The sequence below is a fragment of the Cetorhinus maximus genome, unplaced genomic scaffold, assembly GCF_964194155.1.
Source record: "Cetorhinus maximus unplaced genomic scaffold, sCetMax3.hap1.1 HAP1_SCAFFOLD_1192, whole genome shotgun sequence".
Lineage (NCBI taxonomy): Eukaryota > Metazoa > Chordata > Chondrichthyes > Lamniformes > Cetorhinidae > Cetorhinus > Cetorhinus maximus.
The window spans coordinates 55,465-74,747 of NW_027597134.1; the positions used below are offsets into that span (position 1 = coordinate 55,465).

Sequence of the window (19,283 nt, forward strand, 5' to 3'; positions counted from 1 at the left end):
TTTCACACTCTGGGACAGTGGGTTACACGCTGTCCTTTCACACTCTGGGACAGTGGGTCACACGCTGTCCTTTCACACTCTGGGACAGTGGGTTACACGCTGTCCTTTCACACTCTGGGACAGTGGGTCACACGCTGTCCATTCACACTCTGGGACAGTGGGTTACACGCTGTCCTTTCACACTCTGGGACAGTGGGTTACACGCTGTCCTTTCACACTCTGGGACAGTGGGTCACACGCTGTCCTTTCACACTCTGGGACAGTGGGTTACACGCTGTCCTTTCACACTCTGGGACAGTGGGTCACACGCTGTCCTTTCACACTCTGGGACAGTGGGTTACACGCTGTCCTTTCACACTCTGGGACAGTGGGCCACACGCTGTCCTTTCACACTCTGGGACAGTGGGTCACACACTGGCCTTTCACACACTGGGACAGTGGGTCTCATGCTGTCATTTCACACTCTGGGACAGTGGGTCACACGCTGTCCTTTCACACTCTGGGACAGTGGGTCACACACTGGCCTTTCACACACTGGGACAGTGGGTCACACGCTGTCCTTTCACACTCTGGGACAGTGGGTCACACACTGCCCTTTTGCACTCTGGGACAGTGGGTCACACACTCCTTTCACACTCTAGGACAGTGGGTCACACACTGTCCTTTCACACTCTGGGACAGTGGGTCATACACTGTCCTTTCACACTCTGGGACAGTGGGTCACACACTGGCCTTTCACACTCTGGGGCAGTGGGTTGGACACTGTGTTGTAAATGGTCACTAATGCTTGGGTTTAATTGACAGGTTGTGATCAACCCAAACCATGAGGTTTCTGAGAGTGACTTCACCAACAATGCCATGAAGTGTAATTGTAAATACGACGGACATCGAATTTGGATGCACAACTGTCACATAGGTAACCACTTCTCTCCAAAAGCTGCTGCTATTTGTTTCCTGCTTCCATGTAAAACGCAGTCTGATTGGCCAAGCACAATTTCTGTTAGCGAGATGGGATCTTCTTCATCTCACAGCCATCCAGCTGTTGGTAACACTCAGAATTTCTGTCAACCTCTGACACCGCACAGAGGCGCAGTTACCCCCTTCAGTTGTCCCACTGTCACACGTTCAGTGATTTCCAATATCCTATTCCACAGCTGTGACTATTTGTGCTAAAGTGGTACAGTTCACCTCTCCATAAGCAGGCAACTCCAGTGGATGTCACTGTGCATATGGACAGAGTGAAGGGACACTCGGAATATTGTGAGCAGTCCAGGTCCCTGAATTAGACACAGGATATAGAGGTAAAAGCAAAAAACTGCGGATGCTGGAAATCCAAAACAAAAACAAAAATGCCTGGAAAAACTCAGCAGGTCTGGCAGCATCGGCGGAGAGGAACAGTTAACGTTTCGAGTCCGTACGACTCTTCAACAGAACTAAGTAAAAATAGAAGAGGTGAAATATAAGCTGGTTTAAGGTGGTGGTGGGGGGAGGGGGGTGGGACAAGTAGAGCTGGATAGAGGGCCAGTGATAGGTGGAGATAACCAAAAGATGTCACAGACAAAAGGGCAAAGAGGTGTTGAAGGTGGTGATATTATCTAAAGAATTAAGTCTAAAGTCTAAATTAAGAATTAAATTTAATTAAGGGTAGAAAGCAGGACAAGCAAGGTACAGATAGCCCTAGTGGGGGTGGGGTGTGGGGGAAGGAATCGAGAAAGGCTAAAAGGCAGAGATAAAACAATGGATGGAAATACACTTAAAAATAATGGAAATAGGTGGGAAAAGAAAAATCTATATAAATTATTGAGAAAAAAAGGGGGGGATCGGAAAGGGGGTGGGGATGGAGGAGAGAGTTCATGATCTAAAATTGTTGAACTCAATATTCAGTCCGGAAGGCTGTAAAGTGCCTAGTCGGAAGATGAGGTGCTGTTGACAGGGCCCTCAACCGTGTCCGGCCCATCTCCCGCGCATCCGCCCTCACACCTTCCTCTCCCTCCCAGAAACATGATAGGGCCCCCCTTGTCCTCACTTATCACCCCATCAGCCTCACATTCAAAGGATGCCATTTCTGCCAACTCCAGCATGATGCTACCACCAAACACATCTTCCCTTCACCCCCCCAGTGGCATTCCGTAGGGATCATTCCCTCCGGGACACCCTGGTCCACTCCTCCATCACCCCCTACACCTCAACCCCCTCCCACGGCACCTTCCCATGCAACTGCAGAAGGTGCAAAACCTGCCCTTTTACTTACCCTCTCCTCACCGTCCAAGGGCCCAAACACTCCTTTCAAGTGAAGCAGCATTTCATTTGCACTTCCCTCAACTTAGCCTACTGCATTCGTTCCTCTACATTGGAGAGACTAAACGCAGACTGGGTGACCGCTTTGCAGAACACCTGCGGTCTGTCCGCAAGAAAGACCCAAACCTCCCTGTCGCTTGCCATTTCAACACTCCACCCTGCTCTCATGCCAACATGTCCGTCCTTGGCCTGCTGCATTGTTCCAGTGAAGCTCAACGCAAACTGGAGGAACAGCACCTCATCTTCCGACTAGGCACTTTACAGCCTTCCGGACTGAATATTGAGTTCAACAATTTTAGATCATGAACTCTCTCCTCTATCCCCACCCCCTTTCTGATTCCACCCCCTCCCACCATTTTTTCCAATAATTTATATAGATTTTTCTTTTCCCACCTATTTCCATTATTTTTAAATGTATTTCCATCCATTGTTTTATCTCTACCTTTTAGCCTTTTATGATTCCTTCCCCCCACCCCACCCCCACTAGGTCTATCTGTACCTTGCTTGTCTTGCTTTCTATCCTTAATTAGCACATTCTTTAGATAATATCACCACCTTCAACACCTCTTTGTCCTTTTGTCTGTGACATCTTTTGGTTATCTCCACCTATCACTGGCCCTCTATCCAGCTCTACTTGTGTCCCCCCCCCTGCCCTTAAACCAGCTTATATTTCACCTCTCTTCTATTTTTACTTAGTTCTGTTGAAGGGTCATTCGAACTCAAAACATTAACTGTGCTCCTCTCCGCAGGATATAGAGGCACTGGCGATGGTGCAACAATGATTTACTAATGAAACCAGACCTGAGAGCTTATACCTATCCGGAAAGATTGACCTGGGTGGGACTCCCTTCCCTGGGAAGGGGTGGCCTGATCGAGATCTTTGAGACCATGATAGGGTTGATGACCAGAAAATATTTCCACTTGCGGGCGAGTCCAGAACTGGAGGCTATAATTAGTCACTAATAAATCCAACAGGGAATTCAGGAGAAACTTCCTTCCCCAGAGAGTGGGCAGAATGTGAAACCACAGGAAGTGGTTGTTCGAATCACAGAGATACACTCACAGGGAAGCTGGATAAACAGAAGGGAGCATTGAATTGAAGAGTCTGTTGACAGGATTCGATGAGCTAGGATGGGAAGAGTCCGACGGAACATAAACACCAGCGTGGAGCAGTCAGGCCGAATACCCTGTTTCAGTGTTGTAAACACTTTGTTGTAAAGGGGCTGCAGTGATGAGCAGAGAGACGGGAGGGACCTCATCATCATGGATCTCAAATAACAATGAGAGTTAGCAGATGGAGTGAGAGTGAGAAAAGAGATATTAGAGATGGAATGATAGTGGGAGAGAGAGATTAGAGATGGAGTGATAGAAGAGAGAGATTAGAGATGGAGTGATAGTGGGAGAGAGAGAGAGATTAGAGATGGAGTGATAGAAGAGAGAGATTAGAGATGGAGTGATAGAGAGAAAAGAGAGATTAGAGATGGAATGATAGTGGGAGAGAGAGAGAGATTAGAGATGGAGTGATAGAAGAGAGAGATTAGAGATGGAGTGATAGAGAGAAAAGAGAGATTAGAGATGGAGTGATAGTGGGAGAGAGAGAGATTAGAGATGGAGTGATAGAAGAGAGAGATTAGAGATGGAGTGATAGAAAAGAGAGATTAGAGATGGAGTGATAGTGGGAAAAGAGAAATTAGAGATGGAGTGATAGAGAGAAAAGAGATTAGAGATAGTGAGAGGGAGAGATTAGCGATGGAGTGAGAGTGGAAAAGAGATTAGAGATGGAGTGAGAGTGGGAAAAGTGAGGTCAGAGATGCAGTGATATTGAGAAAAGAGAAATGAGTGATAGTAAGAAAAGTGAGGTTAGAGATGCAGTGATAGTAAGAAAGAGGCATTAGAGATAGAGGGATAGTGAGAGGGAGAGATTAGCAATGGAGTGAGTAGAAAAAGATTAGAGATGGAGTGATGGCGAGAAAAGTGAGGTCAGAGATGGAGTGATAATGAGAAAAGAGAGGTTAGAGATGCAGTGATAGTAAGAAAGAGGCATTAGAGGTGGAGTGATAGGGAGAGATTAGAGATGGACTGATAATGAGAAAAGAGAGATTAGGAATGGAGTGATAGTGGGAAGCGAGAGATTAGAGATGAAGTGATAGTGAGAAAGAGATTAGAGATGGAGTGATAGTGGTGATGAAGTGATAGTTATATAATTTACACCAGATGAATGTGTGGCTGGAGAGATGATGTAGGAGGGAGGGATTTAGATTCCTGAGGCATTGGGACTGAGTCTGGGGAAGATGGGACCTGTACAATCCGGACGGGTTGCACCCCAGCAGGACCAGGACCAATATCCTCACAGGGGTATTCACTAGTACTGTGGGGGAGGGTTTAAACTAGGGGTGGGGAACTTGAGCAGGGAGACACAAAGATAAGAATGAAAGACAGAAAAGTAGAAAACCAAAGCGGAAGTCAGGGGAAACAAGGGCTAGCAACAAATAGGGCCATAGTACAAAAAAAGTGTAAAAATGTTAAAAAGACAAGTCTAAAGGCACTGTATCTGAATGCATGGAGCATTCGCAGTAAGGTGAATTAACAGCGCAAATAGATGCAAATGGGTATGATATGACTGCGATTACGGAGACATGGCTGTAGGGTGACCAAGGCTGGGAACTGAATATCCAAGGATACTCGATATTTAGGAAGAAACATAGAAACTAGGAGCAGGAGTAGGCCATTCAGCCCTTCGAGCCTGCTCCGCCATTCATATTGATCATGGCTGATCATCCAACTCAATAGCCTGCTCCCGCTTTCTCCCCATACCCTTTGATCCCTTTCGCCCCAAGAGCTATATCTAACTCCTTCTTGAAAACATACAATGTTTTGCCCTCAACTACTTTCTGTGGTAACGAATTCCACAGGCTCACCACTCTCTGGGTGAAGAAATTTCTCCTCATCTCAGTCCTAAATGGTCTACCCCATATCCTCAGACTGTGACCCCTGGTTCTGGACTCCCCCACCATCGGGAACATCCTTCCTGCATCTACCCTGTCTAGTCCTGTTAGAATTTTATAGGTTTCTATGAGATTCCCCCCTCATTCTTCTGAACTCCAGCGAATATAGTCCTAATCGACTCAATCTCTCCTCATATGTCAGTCCCGCCATCCCAGGAATCAGTCTGGTAAACCTTCGCTGCACTCCCTCTATAGCAAGTACATCCTTCCTCAGATAAGGAGACCAAAACTGCACACAATGTTCCAGGTGTGGTCTCACCAAGGCCCTGTACAATTGCAGCAAGACATCCCTGTTCCTGTACTCGAATCCTCTGGCTATGAAGGCCAACATACCATTTGCCTTCTTTACCACCTGCTGCACCTACATGCTTACCTTCAGCGACTGGTGTACAAGGACACCCAGGTCTCGTTGCACATTCCCCTCTCTCAATTTATAGCCATTTAGGTAATAATCTGCCTTCCTGTTTTTGCTACCAAAATTGAGAACCTCACATTTATCCACATTATACTGCATCTGCCATGCATTTGACCACATACTCAGCTTGTCCAAATCACACTGAAGCATCTCTGCATCCTCCTCACAGCTCACCCTCCCACCCAGCTTTGGACAGGCAAGAAGGAAAAGGAGGTGGTGTGGTGTGAAATCAGTGCAATAGTGAGAGAGGGTATTGGATCAGAAAATCTAGATGTAGAATCAGTCTGGGTGGAGCTAAGAAGGAATAAGAGGCAAAAAACATTAGTGGGAGTTGTCTATAGGCCTCCAAACAGTAGTGATAATGTAGGGGACAGCATTAAACAGGAAATTAGAGATGCATGTACCAAGGGTGCTACAGTAATCATGGGCGACCTTAATCTACATAGAGACTGGGCAAACCAAATCAGCAATAAATCCTGCAGTGTGTACAAGATGGTTTTTTGGTCCAGTATGTCGAGGAACCGACTAGGGAACAGGCTATCCTAGATTTGCTTTGTGCAATGAGAAGGGTTTAATTAATAATCTTGTTGTGCTGGGTCCTTTAGGGAACAGTGATCATAACATGTTGGATTCTTCATTAAGATGGAAAGTGAAGAGTCTGATCTGAAACTAGGGTCCTAAATCTTAACAAAGGAAACTACAAATGTATGAGGTGTGAGTTGGCTAAGATAGATGGGGGAACTTCAGTAAAAGGTATTACGGTGCATAGACAAAGGCTAGAATTTAAGGAATGAATGTATGCACCACAACAGTTATACATCCCTTTTTCACGCAAAAACACAACAGGAAAAGCAGCCCAACCATGGCTAACAAAAGAAATTGATGATAGTATTAGATCCAAAGAGGAGTCATATAAAGTTGTTAGAAAAAGTAGCAACCCTGAGGATTAGGAGCAGTTAAAGTGAGGGGAGTGTGATATATCAGAGTGTTACAGTGAGGGGTGTGGGGTATATCAGAGTGTTACAGTGAGGGGTGTGGGGTATATCAGAGTGTTACAGTGAGGGGTGTGGGGTATATCAGAGTGTTACAGTGAGGGGTGTGGGGTATATCAGAGTGTTACAGTGAGGGGTGTGGGGTATATCAGAGTGTTACAGTGAGGGGTGTGGGGTATATCAGAGTGTTACAGTGAGGGGTGTGGGGTATATCAGAGTGTTACAGTGAGGGGTGTGGGATATATCAGAGTGTTACAGTGAGGGGAGTGGGGTATATCAGAGTGTTACAGTGAGGGGTGTGGGGTATATCAGAGTGTTACAGTGAGGGGTGTGGGGTATATCAGGGTGTTACAGTGAGGGGTGTGGGGTATATCAGAGTGTTACAGTGAGGGGTGTGGGGTATATCAGAGTGTTACAGTGAGGGGTGTGGGGTATATCAGAATGTTACAGTGAGGGGTGTGGGGTATATCAGAATGTTACAGTGAGGGGTGTGGGGTATATCAGAGTGTTACAGTGAGGGGTGTGGGGTATATCAGAGTATTACAGTGAGGGGTGTGGGGTATATCAGGGTGTTACAGTGAGGGGTGTGGGGTATATCAGAATGTTACAGTGAAGGGTGTGGGATATATCAGAATGTTACAGTGAGGGGTGTGGGGTATATCAGAGTGTTACAGTGAGGGGTGTGGGGTATATCAGAGTGTTACAGTGAGGGGTGTGGGATATATCAGAGTGTTACAGTGAGGGGAGTGGGGTATATCAGAGTGTTACAGTGAGGGGTGTGGGGTATATCAGAGTGTTACAGTGAGGGGTGTGGGGTATATCAGGGTGTTACAGTGAGGGGTGTGGGGTATATCAGAGTGTTACAGTGAGGGGTGTGGGGTATATCAGAGTGTTACAGTGAGGGGTGTGGGGTATATCAGAATGTTACAGTGAGGGGTGTGGGGTATATCAGAATGTTACAGTGAGGGGTGTGGGGTATATCAGAGTGTTACAGTGAGGGGTGTGGGGTATATCAGAGTATTACAGTGAGGGGTGTGGGGTATATCAGGGTGTTACAGTGAGGGGTGTGGGGTATATCAGAATGTTACAGTGAAGGGTGTGGGATATATCAGAATGTTACAGTGAGGGGTGTGGGGTATATCAGAGTGTTACAGTGAGGGGTGTGGGGTATATCAGAGTGTTACAGTGAGGGGTGTGGGGTATATCAGGGTGTTACAGTGAGGGGTGTGGGGTATATCAGAGTGTTACAGTGAGGGGTGTGGGGTATATCAGAGTGTTACAGTGAGGAGTGTGGGGTATATCAGAGTGTTACAGTGAGGGGTGTGGGGTATATCAGAGTGTTACAGTGAGGGGTGTGGATTATATCAGTGTGTTACAGTGAGGGGTGTGGGGTATATCAGAGTGTTACAGTGAGAGGTGTGGGATATATCAGAGTGTTACAGTGAGGGGTGTGGGGTATATCAGAGTGTTACAGTGAGGGGTGTGGGATATATCAGAGTGTTACAGTGAGGGGTGTGGGGTATATCAGAGTGTTACAGTGAGGGGTGTGGGGTATATCAGAATGTTACAGTGAGGGGTGTGGGGTATATCAGAATGTTACAGTGAGGGGTGTGGGGTATATCAGAGTGTTACAGTGAGGGGTGTGGGGTATATCAGAGTATTACAGTGAGGGGTGTGGGGTATATCAGGGTGTTACAGTGAGGGGTGTGGGGTATATCAGAATGTTACAGTGAAGGGTGTGGGATATATCAGAATGTTACAGTGAGGGGTGTGGGGTATATCAGAGTGTTACAGTGAGGGGTGTGGGGTTATCAGAGTGTTACAGTGAGGGGTATATCAGAGTGTTAAAGTGAGGGGTGTGGATTATATCAGAGTGTTACAGTGAGGGGTGTGGGATATATCTGAGTGTTACAGTGAGGTGTGTGGGGTATATCAGAGTGTTACAGTGAGGGGTGTGGTTTATATCAGAGTGTCACAGTGAGGGGTGTGGGGTATATCAGTGTGTTACAGTGAGGGGTGTGGGATATATCAGTGTTACAGTGAGGGGTGTGGGATATATCAGTGTTACAGTGAGGGGTGTGGGGTATATCAGAGTGTTACAGTGAGGGGTGTGGATTATATCAGAGTGTTACAGTGAGGGATGTGGGATATATCAGAGTGTTACAGTGAGGTGTGTGGGGTATATCAGAGTGTTACAGTGAGGGGTGTGGATTATATCAGAGTGTTACAGTGAGGTGTGTGGGGTATATCAGAGTGTTACAGTGAGGGGTGTGGGATATATCAGTGTTACAGTGAGGGTTGTGGGGTATATCAGAATGTTACAGTGAGGGGTGTGGGGTATATCAGAATGTTACAGTGAAGGGTGTGGGGTATATCAGAGTGTTACAGTGAGGGGTGTGGATTATATCAGAGTGTTGCAGTGAGGGGTGTGGGGTATATCAGTGTTACAGTGAGGGGTGTGGGGTATATCAGAGTGTTACAGTGAGGGGTGTGGGGTATATCAGTGTTACAGTGAGGGATGTGGGATATATCAGAGTGTTACAGTGAGGGGTGTGGGATATATCAGAGTGTTACAGTGAGGGGTGTGGTGTATATCAGAGTGTTACAGTGAGGGGTGTGGGATATATCAGTGTGTTACAGTGAGGGGTGTGGGGTATATCAGAGTGTTACAGTGAGGGGTGTGGAGTATATCAGAGTGTTACAGTGAGGGGTGTGGGGTATATCAGTGTTATAGTGAGGGGTGTGGGGTATATCAGAGTGTTACAGTGAGGGATGTGAGGTATATCAGAGTGTTACAGTGAGGGGTGTGGGGTATATCAGAGTGTTACAGTGAGGGGTGTGGGGTATATCAGAGTTTTACAGTGAGGGGTGTGGGGTATATCAGAGTGTTACAGTGAGGGGTGTGGATTATATCAGAGTGTTGCAGTGAGGGGTGTGGGATATATCAGTGTTACAGTGAGGGGTGTGGGGTATATCAGAGTGTTACAGTGAGGGGTGTGGGGTATATCAGTGTTACAGTGAGGGATGTGGGATATATCAGAGTGTTACAGTGAGGGGTGTGGGATATATCAGAGTGTTACAGTGAGGGGTGTGGTGTATATCAGAGTGTTACAGTGAGGGGTGTGGGATATATCAGTGTGTTACAGTGAGGGGTGTGGGGTATATCAGAGTGTTACAGTGAGGGGTGTGGAGTATATCAGAGTGTTACAGTGAGGGGTGTGGGGTATATCAGTGTTATAGTGAGGGGTGTGGGGTATATCAGAGTGTTACAGTGAGGGATGTGGGGTATATCAGAGTGTTACAGTGAGGGGTGTGGGGTATATCAGAGTGTTACAGTGAGGGGTGTGGGGTATATCAGTGTGTTACAGTGAGGGGTGTGGGATATATCAGTGTGTTGCAGTGAGGGGTGTGGGTTATATCAGAGTGTTACAGTGAGGAGTGTGGGTTATATCAGAGTGTTGCAGTGAGGGGTGTGGGGTATATCAGTGTTATAGTGAGGGGTGTGGGGTATATCAGAGTGTTACAGTGAGGGGTGTGGGTTATATCAGAGTGTTGTAGTGAGGGGTGTGGGGTATATCAGAGTGTTACAGTGAGGGGTGTGGGGTATATCAGTGTTACAGTGAGGGGTGTGGGGTTTATCAGAGTGTTACAGTGAGGGGTGTGGGTTATATCAGAGTGTTGTAGTGAGGGGTGTGGGGTATATCAGAGTGTTACAGTGAGGGGTGTGGGGTTTATCAGTGTGTTACAGTGAGGGGTGTGGGGTATATCAGAGTGTTACAGTGAGGGGTGTGGGGTATATCAGTGTGTTACAGTGAGGGGTGTGGGATATATCAGAGTGTTGCAGTGAGGGGTGTGGGTTATATCAGAGTGTTACAGTGAGGAGTGTGGGTTATATCAGTGTTACAGTGAGGGGTGTGGGTTATATCAGTGTGTTATAGTGAGGGGTGTGGGATATATCAGTGTTGCAGTGAGGGGTGTGGGTTATATCAGAGTGTTACAGTGAGGAGTGTGGGTTATATCAGAGTGTTGCAGTGAGGGGTGTGGGGTATATCAGTGTTATAGTGAGGGGTGTGGGGTATATCAGAGTGTTACAGTGAGGGGTGTGGGTTATATCAGAGTGTTGTAGTGAGGGGTGTGGGGTATATCAGAGTGTTACAGTGAGGGGTGTGGGGTATATCAGAGTGTTACAGTGAGGGGTGTGGGGTTTATCAGAGTGTTACAGTGAGGGGTGTGGGGTATATCAGAGTGTTACAGTGAGGGGTGTGGGATATATCAGAGTGTTGTAGTGAGGGGTGTGGGGTATATCAGAGTGTTACAGTGAGGGGTGTGGGGTTTATCAGAGTGTTACAGTGAGGGGTGTGGGGTTTATCAGAATGTTACAGTGAGGGGTGTGGGGTATATCAGTGTGTTACAGTGAGGGGTGTGGGGTTTATCAGAATGTTACAGTGAGGGGTGTGGGGTATATCAGTGTGTTACAGTGAGGGGTGTGGGGTTTATCAGAATGTTACAGTGAGGGGTGTGGGGTATATCAGAGTGTTACAGTGAGGGGTGTGGGGTTTATCAGAATGTTACAGTGAGGGGTGTGGGGTATATCAGTGTGTTACAGTGAGGGGTGTGTGATATATCAGTGTTACAGTGAGGGGTGTGGGGTTTATCAGAGTGTTACAGTGAGGGGTGTGTGATATATCAGTGTTACAGTGAGGGGTGTGGGGTATATCAGTGTGTTACAGTGAGGGGTGTGTGATATATCAGTGTTACAGTGAGGGGTGTGGGGTTTATCAGAGTGTTACAGTGAGGGGTGTGTGATATATCAGTGTTACAGTGAGGGGTGTGGGGTATATCAGTGTGTTACAGTGAGGGGTGTGTGATATATCAGTGTTACAGTGAGGGGTGTGGGGTTTATCAGAGTGTTACAGTGAGGGGTGTGTGATATATCAATGTTACAGTGAGGGGTGTGGGGTATATCAGAGTGTTACAGTGAGGGGTGTGGGGTATATCAGAGTGTTACAGTGAGGGGTGTGGGGTATATCAGTGTTACAGTGAGGGGTGTGGGGTATATCAGAGTGTTACAGTGAGGGGTGTGGGGTATATCAGAATGTTACAGTGAGGGGTGTGGGGTATATCAGAGTTGATAGTAAGTAGTAAGCTTGAGGCAAAAACAAAAATTGCTGGAAAAACTCAGCAGGTCTGACAGCATCTTTTAGTTCTGAACAAAAGTCATCCAGACTCGAAACGTTAACTATGTTTTCCTCTCCACAGAGGCTGTCGGACCTGCTGAGTTTTTCCAGCAATTTTTGTTTTTGTTTCAGATTTCCAGCATCCACAGTATTTTGCCTTTATCTTAGTCAGCCTGAGGACTGGGAGCAGTTTAGAATTTAGCAAATGAGGACCAAGAGATTGATTGAGAGGGGAAAAATGGAGGACGAGAGTAAACTTGCAGTGAACATAAAAGCAGACTGCGAAAGCTTGTATAATTATGTAAAAGAAAAAGATTAGTGAAGACAAATGTCTCAAGTGGGAGAATTTCTAATAGAGAAACGAGGAAATGGCAGAGCAATTAAACAACTACTTTAGTTCTGTCTTCATGGAGGAAGACACAAATAACTTCCCAGGAATACTAGCGAACCAAGGGTCAAGTGAAAAGGAGGAATTGAAGGAAATTATTATTACTAAAAAAATAGTGCTGGAGAAATTGATGGGAGTAAAAGCTGATAAATCCCCAGGGCCTGATAATCTACATCCCAGGGTACTAAAGCAGGTGGCCATGGGAACAGTGGATGTGTTGGTTGTCATCTTCCAAAATTCTGTAGATTCTGGAACAGTCTCGGCAGGTTGGAGGGTGAAAAATGTAAACCCACTATTTAAAAAAGGAGGAAGGGAGAAAACAGAAAATTACAGACCAGTTAGCCTAACCTCAGCAGTAGGGAAAATGCTAAAGTCTATTATAAAGGGTGTGATAACAGGACACTTAGAAAATATCAACAAGATTAGACAAAGTCAACACGGATTTATGAAAGGGAAATCATGTTTGACAAACCTAATGGGAGTTTTTTGAGGACATAACTAGAAAAATAGATAAGGGAGAACCAGTGGATGTGGTGTATTTGGATTTTCAGAAAGCTTTTGATAAAGTCCCACTTAAGAGGTTAGTGTGTAAAATTAAAGCGCACGGGACTGGGGGTAATACATTGGCATGGATTGAGAATTGGTTAGCAGACAGGAAACAGAGTGTAGGAATAAAGGGGTCTTTTTCAGAATGACAGGCGGTGACTAGAAGGGGTACCACAGGGATCAGTGCTTGGGGCCCAGCTATTCACAATATATATCAATGATTTAGATGAGGGAACCAAATGTAATATTTCCAAGTTTGCTGACAACACAAAACTGGTTGGGAATGTGAGTGGTGAGGAGGATGTTAAGAGGCTTCAAGGCGATTTAGACAAGTTGAGTGAGTGGGTAAATACATTGCAGATGCAGTATAATGTGGAGAAGTGTGAAGTTATCCACTTTGGTAGGAAAAACAGAATGGCAGAGTATTATTTAAATGGTGATAGATTGGGAAATGTTGATTTACAAAGGGACCTGAGGTGCCCTTGTAAACCAATCACTGAAAGCAAGCATGCAGGTGCAGCAAGCGGTTAAGAAGGCAAATGGTATGTTGGCCTTCATTGTGAGAGGACTTGCGTACACGAGCAAAGGTGTCTTACTGCAGCTGTACAGGGCCTTGGTGAGTCCCACACCTGGAATATTGTGTGCAGTTTTGGTCTCCTTACGCAAGAAAGAACATACTTGCCATAGAGGGAGTGCAGCGAAGGTTCACCAGACTGATTCCTGGGATGACAGGATTGTTGTATGAGGAGAGATTGGGCCGACTAGGCCTGTATTCCCTGGAGTTTAGAAGACTGAGAGGGGATCTCATTGAAACATATAAAATTCTGACAGACAGACTGGACGCAGGGATGATGTTTCCTCTGGCCGGGGTTTCTAGAACAAGGGGTCACAATCTCAGGATACAGGGTAGACCATTTAGGGCTGGGATGAGGAGAAACTTCTTCACTCAGAGGGTGGTGAACCTGTGGAATTCTCTACCACAGAGGGCTGTGGAGGCCAAGCCGCTGAATATATTTAAGAGGGAAATAGATTTCTGGACTCTAAAGGCATTAAAGGGTATGGGGAGAGAGCGGGAGTACAGCGTTGAGATAGAGGATCAGCCATGATCATATTGAATGGTGGAGCAGGTTCGAAGGACCATCAGTGCAAAAGTTAAGGCTGAAGCATTTGCAACAACCTTCAGCCAGAAGTGCCGAGTGGATGATCCATCTCGGCTTCCTCCGGAGGTCCCCAGCACCACAGATGCCAGATTCAGCCAATTCGATTCACTCCACGTGATATCAAGAAACGGCTGAATACACTGGATACTGCAAAGGCTATGGGCCCTGACAATATTCCGGCAATAGTACTGAAGACTTGTTCTCCAGAACTTGCTGCGCCCCTAGCCAAGCTGTTCAAGTACAGCTACAACACTAGCATCTACCCGGCTATGTGGAAAATTGCCCAGGTATGTCCTGTACACAAAAAGCAGGACAAATTCAACCGAGGAAATTACCGCCCCATCAGTCTACTCTCCATCACCGTTAAAGCGATGGAAGGGGTCATCAACAGTGCTATCAAGTGGCACTTGCTTAGTAATAACCTGCTCACTGATGCCCAGTTTGGGTTCCACCAGGGCCGCTCAGCTCCTGACCTCATTACAGCCTTGGTTCAAACATGGACAAAAAAGCTGAACTCCCGAGGTGAGGTGAGAGTGACTGCCCTTGACATCAAGCAGCATTTGACCGGGTGTGGCATCAAGGAGCCCTAGCAAAACTGGAGCCAATGGGAATCAGGGGAAAACTCTCCGCTGGTTGGAGTCATACCTAGCACAAAGGAAGATGGCTGTGGTTGTTGGAGGTCAGTCATCTCAGCTCCAGGACATCACTGCAGGAGTTCCTCAGGGTAGTATCCGAGGACCAACCATCTTCAGCTGCTTCATCAATGATCTGCCTTCTATCATAAGGTCAGAAGTGGGGATGTTCACTGATGATTGCACAATGTTCAGCACCATTCACGACTCCTCAGATACTGAAGCAGTCCATGTCCACGACCTGGACAACATTCAGTCTTGGGCTGACAAGAGGCAAGTAACATTCATGCCACACAAGTGCCAGGCAATGACCATATCCAATAAGAATCTAACCGTCGCCTCTTGACATTCAATGGTATTACCATCACTGAATCCCCCACTATCAACATCCTGGGGGTTACCATTGACCAGAAACTGAACTAGACTAGCCATATAAATACTGTGGCTACAAGAGCAGGTCAGAGGCTGGGAATCATGTGACGAGTAACTCACCTCCTGACTCCCCAAAGCCTGTCCACCATCTACAAGGCACAAGTCAGGAGTGTGATGGAATACAGTTCCATGGATGAGTGCAGCTCCAACAACACTCAAGAAGCTTGACACCATCCAGGACAAAGCAGCCCGCTTGATTGGCACATCCACAAACATTAATTCCCTCCACCACCGACGCACAGTAGCAGCAGTGTGTACCATCTACAAGATGCACTGCAGGAATTCCCCTTAGAGATGGAGTGATGTTGAGAGTTTAGAGATGGAGTAAAGTGAGAGAGAGTGAGAGAGAGATTAGAGATGGAGTGATAGTGAGAGATGGAGATTAGAGATGAAGTGAGAGAAAGAAATTAGAGATGGACTGATAGTGAGATTAGAGATGGTGTCATAGCTCACTTCCTTTTAAATACCCAAATTGATCCTGGATTTCTGATTGGGGCAGCATTCCCATGTTGGAATTCCCTTTTCCTGGATTCCCAGTGAACCGGTTCAGTTCAGTTTCTAAGATCTTCCTCTTGTCCTGGATTTCCTCACTAGAGAGAGCAGTCAATCCCTCTCCATTCCCCTCACCTTAATCCTGTCATCTCCAGGGAATATAACCCAGGTTTACCCTCCCTCTCTTGTTGCTCCCCCCCCAGACTCTATGTGTGACCCTGGTGCCTCTGTCTGGACTCTCCAGAGCTGGCTGTCTGAGACTAGGTCTGTGATCAGACTGAGGAGTCTATTAAGGCACAGGGTCTTATCTGGAGAATTGTACAGGATTAGAGGCCATTCAGCCCATCATGGCCTCTTTTGAAAGAGTTATGCAGTAAGGCCCTTACACTTAAAATAAAATGCTACGGATGCTGGAAATCTGAAATAGAAATGGGAAATGCTGTTAATACTCGGCAGGTCCGGCAGCGTCTGTGGAGCGAGAAACAGAGTAAACGTTTCAGGTCGATGACTCCGTTCTAATGAGAAGGGTCATCGAATGTAAATGTTAACTCTGTTCCTCTCTCCGCAGAGGCTGCCGGACCTGCTGAGTCTTTCCAGTCTTTTCTAGTTTTATCGGCCCACAGTCCCTGGCGCTTTACCACAGTCTGGAAACTTGATCTTTTGGAAGTATTTGTGCAATTTCCTTTATGAAATGTACTATTTAATTTTCTCCCAGTGCCCTTTCAGGCGGAGCATTCCGGAACATAATGACTTGTTGTGTAAAACTTGATTTCTTTCTCTTGGCCTCTGGTTGTCTTAACCCACCTGCCGTCTTTTCTGCTTTCTCCCCCCACCAGGCGATGCTTTCAGTGAAGAAGCCGAGAGAGAATTTGAGAAATATCCTGGGCAGTTGAACAATCTGATTCCCTAAGCACTGTCCCCACCAGCATCTCGCCCAGGAATCAGCTCTTCCAACCATCTCCGTGCAGGAGTCCTCCTGGATTGAACCTAGGGCTCAGCTCTCTCCCAACGGACAAACTCTCTTCAACCCCCTCCGAACCCTGAACTCAACCCCTGAGCATTGCCCACTGAGTCTGTGACAACCCCACCTACACCTCCCCCCCCCACCGCCAACCCACACACACACACACACACACACAAACACACACACACACACACAGAGGCCAGGTTCTGGACCGCTGGATTTCTCATTAAACAGACGAGCAAAGTGACTGCTTAACGCACAGCCGGAGTGGAGTGAGTTACAGCCATCACACCGATAAAAACAGAGTGTACCCACACCACGTGGACCGCAGCGGTTCAGGAAGGCAACTCACCGCCACCTTCTCAAGGGCAGTTGAGGATGGGCAGTAAATGCTGGCTCAGACAGTGACCCCCACATCCTGTGAATGGGGCAATCACTGTCAGACCTGATCACCGTGTTACACACCCCTGTCCCGTCACCGTGTTACACACCCCTGTCCCGTCACCGTGTTACACACCCCTGTCCCGTCACCGTGTTACCTGCCCCTGTCCCGTCACCGTGTTACACACCCCTGTCCCGTCACCGTGTTACACACCCCTGTCCCGTCACCGTGTTACCCACCCCTGTCCCGTCACCGTGTTTTCCTCCCCTGTCCCGTCACCGTGTTACACACCCCTATTCCGTCACCGTGTTACACACCCTGTCCCGTCACCGTGTTACACACCCCTATCCCGTCACCGTGTTACACACCCTGTCCTGTCACCGTGTTACACACCCCTGTCCCGTCACCGTGTTTTCCTCCCCTGTCCCGTCACCGTGTTTTCCTCCCCTGTCCCGTCACCGTGTTACACACCCCTGTCCCGTCACCGTGTTACACACCCCTATCCCGTCACCGTGTTACACACCCCTGTCCCGTCACCGTGTTACACACCCCTGTCCCGTCACCGTGTTTTCCTCCCCTGTCCCGTCACCGTGTTACACACCCCTGTCCCGTCACCGTGTTACACACCCCTGTCCCGTCACCGTGTTTTCCTCCCCTGTCCCGTCACCGTGTTACACACCCCTGTCCCGTCACCGTGTTACACACCCCTGTCCCGTCACCGTGTTACACACCCCTGTCCTGTCACCGTGTTTTCCTCCCCTGTCCCGTCACCGTGTTACACACCCTGTCCCGTCACCGTGTTACACGCCCCTGTCCCGTCACCGTGTTACACACCCCTGTCCCGTCACCGTGTTACACACCCCTGTCCCGTCACTGTGTTACACACCCCTGTCCCGTCACCGTGTTACACGCCCCTGTCCTGTCACCGTGGGGGTGGGTGGGGTGGTTTAACCACAGACATAGACCCTTGTCCGACTGTGTATGGTGGGGGAGTGGGTTACAGATCCCAGTCCCCTCACTGTTGTGAAATCCCGGACATTGATATCCATTCTTTGTGACCGGTTCCAGTCCATTATATGATCCCTCCCTCAGTTTGACATGAGGTCGGCCTCAATACAGGAGGCCAGATAGAGATTGTTTTTTTGTGATAATCACCTGATTCTTGTCTAGTGGAGAGAGCGCGAGCACTGATCAGTATTCGTGCCTGATGAGGAGTTATCCCCACAGCTCCCCAAGCGGCAACAGCACAGGTAGACTTGCTGCAGGGGAACCCAATACCCTAAAAAGCATAGACACAGTGGGAGAGTCTCTCTCAGCAACAACATAGCTGCAGTTTGATAAACCGGACAAAAACCCAATGAAGTTATTTTTACTAAATGAGAGTTTAAATATAATTTACAAACTTTTTTCTAATGAAGTATCAACCCAAACTATAATGAATAGTTCCAATAAAAAGTTGCACTTTTTTTAACTGTTTGAAACTTTGGCAGTGTTCCTGTTTAAAAGCCACTTTTCCCATTGTCAGTTAGTGGGGTTAGTGTGTTTATTCTGTTAGCGCTTGGAGAGATACCGAACTCTGGCATCAGATTGTGAAGCAAATATTTCACTCAGCATTTAGACCAGTGAGAAACAGACACTGCCATCTTGCTAATAATAATGGTATCTCTCTCCCTCCATCTCCAATCCTTCAGTCTACCTCTCCCTCCATCTCCAATCCTTCAGTCTACCTCTCCCTCCATCTCCAATCCTTCAGTCTACCTCTCCCTCCATCTCCAATCCTTCAGTCTACCTCTCCCTCCATCTCCAATCCTTCAGTCTACCTCTCCCTCCATCTCCAATCCTTCAGTCTACCTCTCCCTCCATCTCCAATCCTTCAGTCTGTCTGTTCTTTCATTTCTACACCTTCAGTGTCTCTCTCTCTCTCTCTCCACCATCTCCAGTCTCCAAGTCTCTCAGCCTCCATCTCAAATCCCTGTGTAACTATTGCTCCATCTCCATCCCCTCAGTATCACTATCTCTCCATCTTCAGTGTCTGGAGGGTTACTGATGGAATGACCCATGCTGGATTGTATATTTTGTAGATCTGAGATTGTGTAATTATGGGGATAACACACATGAGTCACAGCACCTCAGCCCTGTAGTGGAATGTCACTGCATCGGAAACAGCCCATCAGATGTGGGCTGGTTAGATTCTTTCACAGATCCCACAAGACAAGTTTGTCCTTTCATTCCTGAGCCCCTCTAACTTCAAAAGATTATGGAGCGTTTGCACAGCTGAGGCTTGTAGTCCTCAGAGTATGGAAAATTAAGGGATGATTTAATTGAGGTGTTTAAGATGATTAAAGGATTTGATAGGGTCGTTAGAGAGAAACTATTTCCTCTGCTGGGAGGAGTCCAGAA

The 19,283-nt window shown here is 47.2% G+C and overlaps 1 protein-coding gene across 2 annotated transcripts in view; it reads left to right on the forward strand.

The window, feature by feature from the left end:
• Positions 1 to 18,349, forward strand: part of loxl3a (lysyl oxidase-like 3a) — a 58,538-nt gene extending 40,189 nt beyond the window's left edge. For both annotated transcript variants that reach the window (XM_078536418.1, XM_078536417.1), the window contains exons 10-11: positions 805 to 916; positions 16,374 to 18,349. In XM_078536418.1, coding sequence (XP_078392544.1) covers positions 805 to 916; positions 16,374 to 16,447 — 186 coding nt within the window. In that variant the 3' untranslated portion in view covers positions 16,448 to 18,349. The remainder of the gene's footprint in view (positions 1 to 804; positions 917 to 16,373) is intronic.
• The last annotated feature ends 934 nt before the right edge of the window (positions 18,350 to 19,283 follow it).